Source organism: Zootoca vivipara, chromosome 6, assembly GCF_963506605.1.
Source record: "Zootoca vivipara chromosome 6, rZooViv1.1, whole genome shotgun sequence".
Taxonomy (NCBI): domain Eukaryota; kingdom Metazoa; phylum Chordata; class Lepidosauria; order Squamata; family Lacertidae; genus Zootoca; species Zootoca vivipara.
In genome coordinates this window covers 22,447,266-22,460,003 of record NC_083281.1, presented here as the reverse complement: position 1 = coordinate 22,460,003, position 12,738 = coordinate 22,447,266, and the positions used below count along the sequence as shown (strand labels likewise).

Below are 12,738 nucleotides of genomic sequence, written 5' to 3'. Positions count from 1 at the left end.
ACATTGAAAGATTCAAGACAGAGAGAAGAAATAACTTATTCACACAGCACAGAGTCTAACCATGGAACTTGCAGCAATGGCCAATAACTTGGGGCGGCTTTCTTGCCAGGATGGCTGTGTTTTGCCTCCACGGTTGGAGGCAGTATTGCTTCTGAATAACAGTTGCTGGAAATTGCAAGAGGAGAGAGGGCTCGGATCCCGCTTGCTGGTGTCCCCCAGGCACCTGGTTGGCCACTATGAGAACAGGATGCTGGACTATATGGGCCATGGGCCTGATCCTGCAGGACTCCTTCTTCTGCTCTCATGACCTTTGGCCTGAAGTGGCAGAACTCTCATGAAAATGTTGCCGCCAGCTCAGTGTTTGAAATTAGCCAGGCACCAGGCGCATTTTGCACCTGGCTATCGGACACTTGCAGCTAAGTGAAGATGCCTAGGTGCCAGGATAGGGCCTGACAACTCCACCATCTAAAGGTGCATGCCTGGGGATCATTGGATTCGGACTGTTTTCACGCACTAATATCACACCCTGAAGAATTCTACCAGTTATATTTTATCTGCACGGTCAGGATGAATTTCTGGAACCCAAATGCTGTTTCTGTGCAGCCTGAGCAGGATCAGCGAACAATGTTATAGTTAATTGTTTTCGGTTGTCTTCACTTACCCCACCCCACTGCCCTGCTCACATTCACAGTTGTGAAGAGTCTTTCTACATTATGAATGGTCCATAAAGAGAGAGAGGTCAGAAGAGGCCACTATATATGTGGACTGTCCCTGGATCAAGTGACTTTCCTTCTTTAAGTTCTCAAAGTTCTTAACCGAGCTCAAGGTTGTCATCTGAAATAGCCAGGTGTTTAACTGAGAATCAATCACATTCAGTCTATCCTTTGAAAAATAAGACTTGCCCAAAAATGGCAACTAGGCATTCCATTTTTCTCGACTGTAACCTTGGCTTAAGGAGGCATTTGGTGCCTAGTTTACATACCGTGTTTCTCATATTATAAGACACGTCTTATATTTATATTTTCCTCAAAAACCCCCACTATGGCTTATTTTCAAGGGGTGTCTTATTTTTTCCCTCCTCCTCCTGCCGTGGCCGGCATTGCTGCTGCACCTATCACTATGTCTTATTTTCGGGGTATGGCTTATATTCCTTGAATGCTTAAAAATCCTGCTATGGCTTATTTTATGGGTATGTCTTAAAATATGAGAAACAGGGTATCTGAGTCTCTAACATTGCACCAGCTATGCAGAGGAGGTTAGGGTACAAACCCAAAATGGAGCATCAACAAACCTTTTGCCTGCCCTTCATTGTCGCGTTTGAATCACATCCGCACCAGGCTGGCTGCACAGAGCTGGAGGAAAACACTATCCTCAGATGAACTATGTGGAAACTTTCAAACTCCCTCCTGGATGCAGCCTCAAAGCCAGCGTACATTTCCTGCTTCCGAACAGCACTGAGTAAAATATCTCTTTGTACCTACAACTCATGGAGCACTTTCAATTCACAATGTCCTTCACAGTCCTTAATGCCCTTTCTTTCACAACAACCCTGCAGAGCAGGATGCTATTGCTGCCGCTGCCCCCAAAAAGGAGTACTTGCTAACAGCAGAAGGGCAGCAGTGGCTGTTGAAATCAGATCTCCAAGACCTAGATCCAAAGCAACCTCTCTCAGCCACTAGGCCATACAGCACACTCTCTTTCCGAAACAGAGACACAGCCTCTCTCGGTGCAAAGAAGAAAACAGTTAGTGCAAAGTCGGAGCGGATTCAAAGCAGGTATATGCATAGGGCCTAACGCACAGACAAGTGCCTCATTTTCATCTTAGTTTGTTAAAGACAATAACAAACTAAGCAACCAGCCCAACTCACCTGTCCCAGGCCTTCCCATGATTATCTCCTTCTTAGGTGTGGGGTGGCTGGTGTACTCTCCAGGGACGATGACAGGGAGGAGGGCTGCAGGAGAAGGATGGAAGGCGACTGGCTGGAAGGGGGAGGAGACACTGAAGATGGGCGGGGCCTGCTCAGAGGCTGAAACCACGCAGGGTTGGCTGGAAGGCAGAGTCCGTCCCACGTTGATGGGCACCGGCATCTGCAGCTGTCCCTTGCCTGGCAGGTGCTCCTTGGAGCCGGCCTTCCCCACCCGTGGGCTGCCCACCCTCCCCTCCAGGGGCTTTTCGGTGAACTTGGAGGGCAGCGGCACGTCGGGATTGCGCACGATGACAGGCGAGTCCCTCTGCACGGCGGGCACCCTGCGCACGGTGGGGCTGGGGTCGGAGGTCAGCCCGGCCGGTGGGGGCACCAGCAAGAGTGGGGAAGCCTGTTGGGAGCGGGAGGAGAAGGGCCCCGCACCGGCGGGCGACACGGCCCGGAAGCCAGCCGGTGTGGAGGGAGTGGGCGTGTGTGAGACGGACTCGACGCCCGAGTCGAGGCTCTCATTCTTGTGGAAGTCGGCTGCCGAGCCTGTGCTGCTGTGGTGCGAGTCCCCGGCTTTCCGCTTGCTGGGGCTCATGGGCACGGTGAACGTGAGGTTGGTCTGGAAGGTGATGCCCGAGTGGTGGCGCTCGCGGGAGGCCGCGTGGTGCAGCATCTCAGGGCTCAGCACGGTGCCTCCAACGCCCTTTGGCGTGCTGGCGCTCACGTGGCGGCTGCGGGCAGCAGCCCTCTGGATGACGGGTGAGGCATTGATGGGGCTGAAGTTGGCCGGGCGGAAGCCAAAGAGGGGAGAGGGAGAGGGAGAGGGTGCCGGTGAGAAGGGAGACTGGTTGGAGACGGGTGAGAAGGAAGGGGTGCCCGAGCGAGAGCTGCCCAGGGAGACCAGCATGACAGCTGCTTCACACTCATCAAACTCGAAGCGGGACAGGTCGGCGGGGGGCACCAGGCGGGGCCGAGAGTCCCCCCGTGCACTGCTGGCCTCACTGTCCCGCGAGGTGTCATCCCAGTCAAATTCAGCGCTGCCCTCCCGCAGCCCGCTGGCCCGTCCCTCTGAGAGGCTCTCCATCTCCTTGGTGCGCATGGAGAGGTGGCGTGAGCAGTAGCCGCGCCGCTGCGACTCCTTCATGCAGCCCTCCCGGGAGCACAGCCGCCGCCACTGCTTCCCGTTGAACTTCTTGCGGATGCCGTTGGGTGTGCACACCACGTCCCCCTTCTTGTACTTCTGCTGGGCCGCCGTGAGGGGTGTCCGGGAGCGGGACGAGCCCGGGGTGCTGCATTTGTCCACGGACATGACACTGCTGCTGCGGCTTCCGCTCGCATCCGGGCTCAGCAGCGGGGACGGCTGCTCGGGGAGGCGAGGGAAAGCCGGGGACTTGGGCGGGGACAGGATCTGAGATGGCACCACCACAGACTTTTCCTCTGCCCGCACACAGGCGCTGATCTTGGAGACTTCCGCGTCTTCTGGTTGTTTTGGGTCCGGGCACGGGAGGGCCAGGGCAACCTTCTCTTCTTCTGGCAACGGAGGCGACTTTTCAGGCGGTTTGCTGTCCTCGGGGGCAGCTTCACAGCTCCATGGTGGGCGCAAGAGGCGCAGGGCCGAGCGTGGCACCCAGGCAGAGTCTTTGCGGGCTGCCGCAGTGCCGGGAAGGACGACGGGGCAAGTAAAGCGAACTTTGTAGGAAGCCGGCTTGGCGCTCACCTCGACAACAGTGCCTTCCCGGTAGGCCGTCTCCTCAGGGTCCGCGCAAGCACAGACCAATGTGCCAACCGCCAAGGCCCCCGGTGGAGGTGTGGCGTCCAGGACCACGTCCACCACGGCGGAGCCCAGAGCCCCTTCGTAGTACGCTGTGACGCGGTCGCTCACAAACTGCACCCCCAAGTCCTGCCCACGGCGGATCTGCTTCACTACAGCCGGCTGAAAGAGCCCTTCACGCCGGGCCAGCACCCGCTGTGAGCGCAGCTGCCGCAGGTCGTAGTCGCTTGGGGCCATGGCCCAGGCGTCCCCCGCCCCCTTGTCGTTCTCGTCCGCAGAGTGCTCACTGGCGGTGTCAGTGCTGGACGAGGGGCAGCGCCTGGGCTCGTCCTCGGCAGGCCCCGCTGCGCCTTCGCTGCCATTCGACTCGTCGCCCCCCGGGCACTTCCTGCAGGGCGCCCGCGACTTGAAAGTGGCCGTCTTGCGGTTTAGGGAGGCTTCCGCCCCACAGGCCTCAGTCCCCGGGTCCCTGCCCCCCTCGGGCAGCTTGTAGGGGTCCTCGGGCATCCCTGCCAACTCCTGCAGGCCGGGATCCATCTGCGTTTGCAGGCACCGGGCACCTGGGATAGGCGGGGCTTGATCTAGAGACTCCTCCCCTGCTCCTTCTTCGGGCTTGGGCCCCTCCTCAGTGGCCTTCCGCTTCTGGGCTTTGGCCGCCCGGGTGGAGGGTGGGGAGCGGCTGCTGCTGCTGCTGCTGCTGCTGCTAATAGAGGAGGAGGAGGAGCCAGCAGCCTTCCTCGCTGGTTTCATATTCCCTCCAGGCTGGGTGTGGACTCAGGGAGCTGAGGTGAGAAAGACAAGAGGCAAAGGTTACAAGAGCAGGCAGAGGCTCATTCTGCCAAGGTTCCAGCGAACCAGAGTGACAAAACCCCATACCTGCTCTTTTACTGGTCCAAGGATCTGGCCTCTCGTTCCCCACTATTGCAGCCACCCAGCTTCTGAGAACCTGGGGATTTTGTTTCAAGCTAAAGGGTGGGGATGTCATATAGAATCATAGAGTTGGAAGGGAGTCACCTGGCCCAACCCCCATGCAATGCAGGAATTTCAGCGAAAGCATCCATTATATTCTAAACATTTAATAACAGAACTCTTGGGTATCAAATGAACCTGAATGTTGGGAAGATTCAGGGTAGAAAGTACTTCGCCAGTGCAGAACTCACTCCCACAAAGGGCAGTGACAGCCACCAGCTTGGACGGCTTTAAAAGCAGCGCAGGCGAGTTCATGGGAAATAAGCCTATTGGTGGCTGTACCCTCCATGGCTATTCTCTGCCTCCACAGTTGGAGGCAGTAATGCCTCTGAACACCAGTTGCTGAAAACCACAGGAGGAGAGAGTGCTCTTGTTTACAGCTTGTGGCTCTTAATCCAAGGGTCATGGGTTCAAACCCCATGTTGGGCCAAAGATACCTGCATTGCAGGCGGTTGGACTAGATGATCCTCCAGCTCTAAGATTCTGTGATTCACGTTCTGCTCATTGGTTCCCCAGAAGCAAATATAGGGCCACTGTGAGAACAAGACGTTGGACTAGATGGGCCCTTGGCCCGATTCAGAAGTCTCCTTGTAGAATCACAGAATTGTAGAGTTGGAAGCGACCCCCAAGGGTCATCAAGTCCAACCCCCTGCAATGCAATTCTTAAAACACTCCCTGCTCCCATTGTCTTTTCCCAGCTCTAACCCTAAAAAAGACCCTTCCCGCAAGCACAAATCCACCTGCTACTTCTCACTTGTGTGAGGCTCGTGGCAACATATTCCATAGCCTCGGTCCAGTATACCTGAAGGAGCGTCTCTACCCCCATCGTTCTGCCCAGACACTGAGGTCCAGCGCCAAGGGCCTTCTGGCGATTCCCTCACTGCGAGAAGCCAAGTTACAGGGAACCAGGCAGAGGCCTTCTCGGTAGTGGCACCCGCCCTGTGGAACGCCCTCCCACCAGATGTCAAAGAGAAAAACAACTACCAGACTTTTAGAGGACATCTGAAGGCAGCCCTGTTTAGGGAAGCTTTTAATGTTTAATAGACTATTGTATTTTAATACTTCTGTTAGAAGCCGCCCAGAGTGGCTGGGGAAACCCAGCCAGATGGGCGGGGTATAAATAATAAGTGTTGTTGTTGTTATTATTTTGCCCCGTCCCATCATTCTCTGCCCACCTCCCAGCCCTGAGCTCCTTCACCTCATATAACTGTATTCAGAAACAGAGAAAACACAAACACCGCTTTGGTAGGCACTTAGCAGGCTACACTAATGGTTGGGTAGCACTTATAGCCACCCCTTGCACCACTGCCATAAAAATCAAGAACAAATGAAATAAAAAAAAGAGCATAGGTATTCCTGCATTGCAGCGGGTTGGAATAGATGACCCTTGGGGATCCCTTCCAGCTCCCACCCACCCACCCCAAGGAAAGTCAGTCATGACACTTAACTACGCTATGTTATAAATCAGGAACGGGGAACCCAAGTCCCTCTTAACACCACCAGACTACAATGCTATCCTTCCTGGCCATTGGCTGCGCTGGCTGGGGCTGATAGGAAATGGAGTCCAAAAATACCTGGAAGATCACAGGCTCCCCGTGACCATTCTACAGAATGGGAGAGCAAGCATTCAAGCAACACAGAACTCTTCATCAGATGAAGGCGTTAAAACTTACTATATAATACAGGGTTCGGTATGGTACGGCTTGCACCTTCAACATTCTGAATAAGAGGCACCTGGGTGATGTTAACACCAGGAGGAGGTCCTTTGCCTTTGTTAGGGCAAAATTTCCCTAACAGCCTTCATTTTTAATTATGCAGCAGAAGCATCCATGGGGAATAAAAAGTGAGAGGCAAGAGGGTCCTGGGGACTGGGTGTTATGCCGTAAGGACCGTCAGATTTTATGGACCAGGCAAGTTTTGCAAGGTCCCTCAAAAAGGATGTTCCCTGAGCAGCTTATAAAGAAACGTGTAAGATAACCCCCCCCCCCAAGCAAGGAGGCTTGCTCGGCCTAAACAAATCGGGCTAGCATAATAAAAAGATTTCATCCTTTCCAGCATCTCTTGAGACACACTTCTCTCCATTTCTGTTTACCTCATCAGATGCTTCCCGAGTTTGTCTGTGCTTCATTGTGCCAAAGGCCAGAGAAGAAACTCACATGAGGCAGCGCAAGAAAACGGCATATCCTCACTTGTTCAATATGGCCAACACGTATTCTCAACGGCTTTCCATAATGTGCTACCCTGGTAAGGGGTGCAGAGACCTCAGGCATAACCCAAAGAACCCCAAGTTCTGCAGGGGGAGGTTCCTTCCTTGTTCACATGTCTCCCCCTGCTGCTACTGGCTTGGGTACAGTTGGTGGGCAGGGAGAGGAATGCTCGGAGACCTCCGGAGGAATCCTTCCTAGTTCCCGTCTAATCTGAGGCCTGGAGACAGGAGCAGGGTGCAAAGGAATGTGGAAGAGTTGCAACCCATCCGCAGGGACGTAGGCCAAATCCCCTCCTCTTCCCCACACCCCACCAAAAAGGGAGGGAGAAGAGGCTTCCTGGAAAAAAACAGACTATGGTTGAACAGTCTCAAGGATTGGCTCGACACAGCATTCCTAATGTTATCATTCCGGACGCTCTCCCTGGCTTCAAGCTTCCTCGAGAGAGAGGTTATGCCAGACTCTCCATGGCTGCTGCCCCCCTTCCCCCATTTCAAACCCTCTAAACATGTTCCTCTTACTCCCACCTTTCCCCCAGATCTGCTCTGGATTCCTTCAGCTGAAGATCTGGGTGCTCTGTTCCCGAGTGGTGAAGCAGCGGCACTCTGTATGAGCTCAGAGGCACACGCTGTTACTCTACATACCTTTGGGCTGAAATGGCAATCGGAACAGGTCCGCATGCTAATACCTCGTGTGGCCGGGGAACAATTAAACCTGATCTCACTCCCACACACACCTTCTCCCTGCACAATCTCCTCCCCCCCACCCCATATAGGAAATGTTTTGAGTATTTTCATGTTACTACCCCCCCCAGAGTCATATACACACAGCCATGTCATTCTTCCTTAGCATCCCCCTCCCCAAAGGCAGCAAAGTATCACCTGCTCCTGTCCATGGCCTTATATCTGAAAGACAGACCCTCTATCCCACAGCACCTCCCACAAGTGACCTTGCTCACCCCAAATGCTGAGCAGAAGACTTTCCTTCGCTCTTGGCAATGGCCCCACCACGCAACTAACTTCCCAAAGACCCCTCCCATGTTATGCAACTCCTCTCCGCACCAGCCTGGCTCCCTCTTTCTCTCCACCCCCACCCCCACCCCAACACACACAAACACCTCCTGCCACGCACACACAATGGCCAGGCCTCCCTGCCAATCCTCCCATCCCATAATAACTGGTGTTGGGTCTCAGCCTGGACCGCTGCCCTGCTCAAAGTCATCCCACCACAGCCAGGATCATCGCTCCTCTCCTCCTGGTGGTGCATCACAATCCACTTGCCCTCCCAAACATGCCCAGGGAAGGGGAGCTGGGGGGTTGGGTGGTCGAAGCTGGTCTCTCGCCTTGATCCCATCTGCCTTAGCAGTTTCAAAAGAGATCGTATTCCCCCTGCTAGAATTATTTTGAGTAAAACCACCAAAAGTTGTGGCACATAAAAAGCGGGCATCTCAGCTGCTGCTGCTGCTGCCTCTCAACTCTGAGGGTCCCCATTTTGGGGCTGCGGGAGTTGGTACCTCCCGGGACCTAATGGGGAGGAGGGGGAGTAAAGTTGGTGCATCCCACTCCCTCCTTTTCCTTTGGAGGCTATGGTGAAGATGTTAACCCTATGTGGAGCCTCCTCTTCCCCTCCCCCTCCTTGGGAAGGGGGGCACTGGAGTTAATATCACCCCCCTTACCTGAATGACCCCCTCTTTCCAGGGAGTTTAGGATAGCCAGAATTCTTTCTGCAGGGAGTCTTGGTACAGTCCAGTTTTTACTCCCCCCCCCCGTTTCTCCGATGGTCCAGCCCGAGCCCCTCTCGGCCCCTCCGAGCCCCTTTTACTCCAACAGACAAAATGGTGAATGAATCTGGACCAGCTGGAACCACTGTCCAATCGGCACCCACAACTCCATGACAGATTTTCGTAAACACCAATAGCTCGCCTCCAGAACTTGCGCATTCCCCACCTCCCGAGACAGGCAGCGCGTGCGGCCTATCAGTGCTGAAAGGGGTCGGCCAGACTATTCAAAGCATTCCTGCCCCTCCCTTGAGAGAAGCACTTACAGTAGCCTGTAGAAAGGTGAATTAAGGAAGAAGTGGGAGAAGCCCACCATACAGTAGCCAATAGGAACGGAGAGGCGGAGCAAGAACACAGACTTGTTTACCGGGCGCCGGGAGAACAGGAAGAGCGAGGTTCCTCTGAGCCTCATGGGACATGTAGTCTTTAAGGACTTTCACCCACAGCTGATTGATTCTTCCAACCCTCGATGAAAGAACTTTAATTCCCATGACGCTACGCGAAACACAGCTGAGGCAGAAACGGGGAGCTACGCTTCATGGGACTTGTAGTTCTTGTCACTCATCCTTCCCATACTGCGTAGGTGTGAAAGACAACAATTCCCATAGTGCCTTGTTAACCAGGCTTCTACCTCATTAGAAACGCTGAGCGCGCAAGGGCTGCCGGCCGTAGAAGTCATGGTTCCCAAAGTATTATGGAAGAAAGCAGGAAGTTACCAGAGAAAGAACCACAACTCCCAGGATTCACCGCGCCGTCCCTCAGGATGGTCAGGGTGCCGTAGAATCTTCAGGGCCAGCGATACCGATAGGAAAAGCAGAGGGACGTACTCGTAAAAGACTAGCGCACCCATCATGCTTTGGGGCAACAGAACTCTAAAGAAGCCAAGGCTCCGCGCACAGCCTTATGGGATTTGTAGTCCAAAAGAGCTGCCAGCCCTGTAAGACATCCTGGGGAGTTCCCCTAGGAAAGACTACAACTCCCATCAAGCTCTTCCGCTTGTTACTTCTAGCCCGTCCCCTCCCCCCGCAGGGCTGCAAAGTACAACTGAGGCAAGCGGAGCGAACGGGGAGGGTGGACTTCGTTCCCATCCCAAGTCTCCTCGGCGGAAGGTCCATTTTTACGTAATTTGCATGTCATTAGCATATTCATAAACTCACCGGTCGTACGCTCCTGGCCTCCCTTGTCCCGGCCGGGCCGCTCGCGCTTCCCCTCAGCAACAGCGGAGCCGCCGCCGACAGCTCCACGGCCAATCAGCGTCCGGACCGGGATCCCCTTCCCCACGTGGGGCTGAGGAGGCGGGATCGGCAGCGGCCAATCCGCGCCTGGGGCGGCCGAGGAATGAAGTCACCAGGGCGGGCTCGCATTGGCCGGCGCTGCCGGAGTTCGTAGCCAACCAGGACGCGCTTTCGGCAGGACAGGAACGGGCGAGAAGTCGGGAGTTGTGAAACCTGGAAGATGCGGCTGTCGGCGGAGGGGACGCGCGACTTATCGCTCGCACGCGCGCGCACACACCTGCGCGTGCAGGCCCGTCACTTTCCCACAAGAGCGTGCAATGCACACACACACGTTTTGCGCCAGCAATTGACCCCGATGCAACTTGAGCAAATGCAACAAGCACGATCTACTTGGCGTTCCAGTCAAAACAATTATCCGGAGCGCTGTGCAGTTTTCGCCTTCTCAGCTCCGCAACACACACACACACACACACACAAAAGAAAGCAGGTCAGCCACACTGGCGCGTGCTACGAAAATGCACGTAGGCCTTCTCGGGTAGGTTAAGTTAAAGCCTTCACCACCAGCTTTACCATCACCACCCTCTTCGCCTCTGCTGAGTTTTTGCAGAAAGGAAGGGGAAAGGCGTGTTCACGCCGCCTGTAAATTACCCTCCAGAAACGCCCTGGCTGCGTGTTATTTAACTTGCGCGGCGGCGTGTCTGGTCGTGCACAGCTACGGATTCCTTCTGCCTGAAGTTGTAGTTTTAAGTACAGTAAGCGGAGAGCGCAGCGAGAGGGGCCTCCGTGCCGTGGCAGCTGTTTTCCTCGGGACAGTGGTGTGTCTTCTGATGCTCATTCTCTCACCTCCATGTGGACAAAGCGCTGGCCCGTTAGGTTTGACTTCCAAAGCAGCTGCTCCTCAAGGCACCCAGAGCCCTCGGCCAAATCCTGTCTCCTTGGAAGAGTGTTTGCAGTTGCCAACACAGAAGCACAGCAGGGTCCGGGAAGTGAAGCAGTGTTAGGCCACATCCTCACCATACATTTAAAGCGCCATGATGCCACTTTTAAAAGCCATGGGTTCTCCCAAATAATTCTGGTAGCTGTGGTTTGGTAAAGGTGCTGAGTTGTTAGGAGACCCCCTGCATTCCTTCATCATCATCATCCTGTTATTATTTATATGGCACCCATCCGACTGGGTTTCCCCAACCACTCAGGGTGGCCAAAGCACTTTCTTTCCCTCAATGAATTCTTAGCACTGTAGCAACCCTTAACAAACTACAGTGCCCAGAATTCTTTTGGGAAGAGAAAATATTCAAATCTGGTAGTATTATTATTATCTTCTGAGATCCAGTGATCTCAGAGTTCACTTTAAATGTATGGTGCATTCACAGCCTAGTGAAATGGGCCCTGCAAAAATGCATTTAACCTGTTCAGTTGTTGTTTAAATAGCAGCTGAGGAGGGAGAGGTCCCAACCAAATTTGGGAAATTTGTACCCTGAAGAGAGGGAGTTAATCTTTCCACAACATGGTCCTGATGAAAATCACTGTCATCCCTTAGAACCTGCCATTCCCTCCCAATGTGAATTCTCCTTTTTGATTTATATCGCTGGTTCCCAAAACCACTTGAAAATTGCGGGTCTTAATGACTCTCTTGTCTTTTGTAACAATTGTAATGCACTGCACTAGATATAGGGCTTTAACTGTTATTTTTTATTGCTTCCCCCCCCCCCCTTATCTTGAATTTTTATTGTATTACAATTCACATTCCATAGCATTCAAAATGTAATACAATAAAATACAAGATAAGAAAGAAAAGAAGCAATAAAAATGCAATTACAAATCAACATGATTATTTCATGTGGACATGGCTGTGAACCACCTGAATGAAGCTTGTGGGCCACTGGTGGTTCACAATCTAGGGTTGCCATATTTTGAAGAGCAATAAGGAGGACACACTTGCCGAATTCTACTTTTAACTATGGATCTCCATGACTACTCTCATCATGGAAAAGAAGGGGTGTCCAGAGAAAAAGAGTACATATGGCAACCCAAACATAGACCACATTTTGGGAATCCCTGATCTATACCATAGCAGGATTCAGATGCAAGATTAGGAAGGCAGAGAAGGGTGTTTCTCCTGTAGTGAATTTCTATGGGGAACAGGGTGTTGCACTCATGGAAATAGGCATTGTGGAAGCATGCTTTAAAGGCTCAAAACGTGGGTGGTGGTTCTGTTTTTAAAAGCTTGACATTTAGGGTACTTTTCAGCCTTGTGATCTGTGCAGGGCTGCAGTTGAATCATCGCCATGTGTGCCTGAAGGCCCTTTGCTCACAAAGCATCCCAAGGTGACCCAACGGCCTGGACACGTAGAAACATATTCCCTCTTCTCCTGGTTTGCTTTGGCTCCCAGCAAGTCTTACTTAACAAGAAAACGTCTCGTGATGTTTGCAAGTCAGCAGCACTTTTAAGAAGAAGCTGGTGCTGTAGAAGATACAATCTCACCTATTGCTCTGGGACTTGGTGTTGTTTATGTGAGCGCAGGCAACGGACGGCGTCAGAGTCCCCTTGCTGGATCGGTTCAAAGCCCCTCTAGGCTAGCATTCTGTCTCCAGCAGGAGACAGACGCAGGAAGTTCCACCGGCAGTGCAGAATAGCTGCAGGTTTATGTCAGCAGGGTCACAGTCAAGAAGTGAGAGGCTGCTACATGGAAGCCATATTCAGTTGTCAGATGTGGTGTAGTGGTCAAATGCTTGTTACATTCTGCAAGAGGGTCCCTGTCTCCAGCATCCTAGAGCTGCCCAATCAGCGTGAAAGGGGAGCTTTCTAGGCACTGCTTGCGACAAAGCTAAACTGAAAACACAAGGTTTTGTTACATGCAATGGAATTTCA

At 53.2% G+C, this 12,738-nt stretch overlaps 1 protein-coding gene across 4 annotated transcripts in view; it reads right to left on the bottom strand.

Moving 5' to 3' along the window:
• CIC (capicua transcriptional repressor) overlaps positions 1–9,943 on the bottom strand; it is a 43,284-nt gene extending 33,341 nt beyond the window's left edge. For 2 of the 4 annotated variants that reach the window (XM_035117942.2, XM_060275626.1), the window contains exons 1-2: positions 9,792–9,943; positions 1,869–4,466 (exon numbers count right to left, since the gene is read on the bottom strand). In XM_035117942.2, the coding sequence (XP_034973833.2) occupies positions 1,869–4,434 (2,566 nt within the window). In that variant the 5' untranslated portion in view covers positions 4,435–4,466; positions 9,792–9,943. Of the gene's footprint in view, positions 1–1,868; positions 4,467–6,745; positions 7,197–8,532; positions 9,419–9,791 lie in introns of all 4 variants that reach the window. The other 2 variants (XM_060275625.1, XM_060275624.1) reach the window with 2 other exon arrangements.
• Between the last annotated feature and the right edge of the window lie 2,795 nt (positions 9,944–12,738).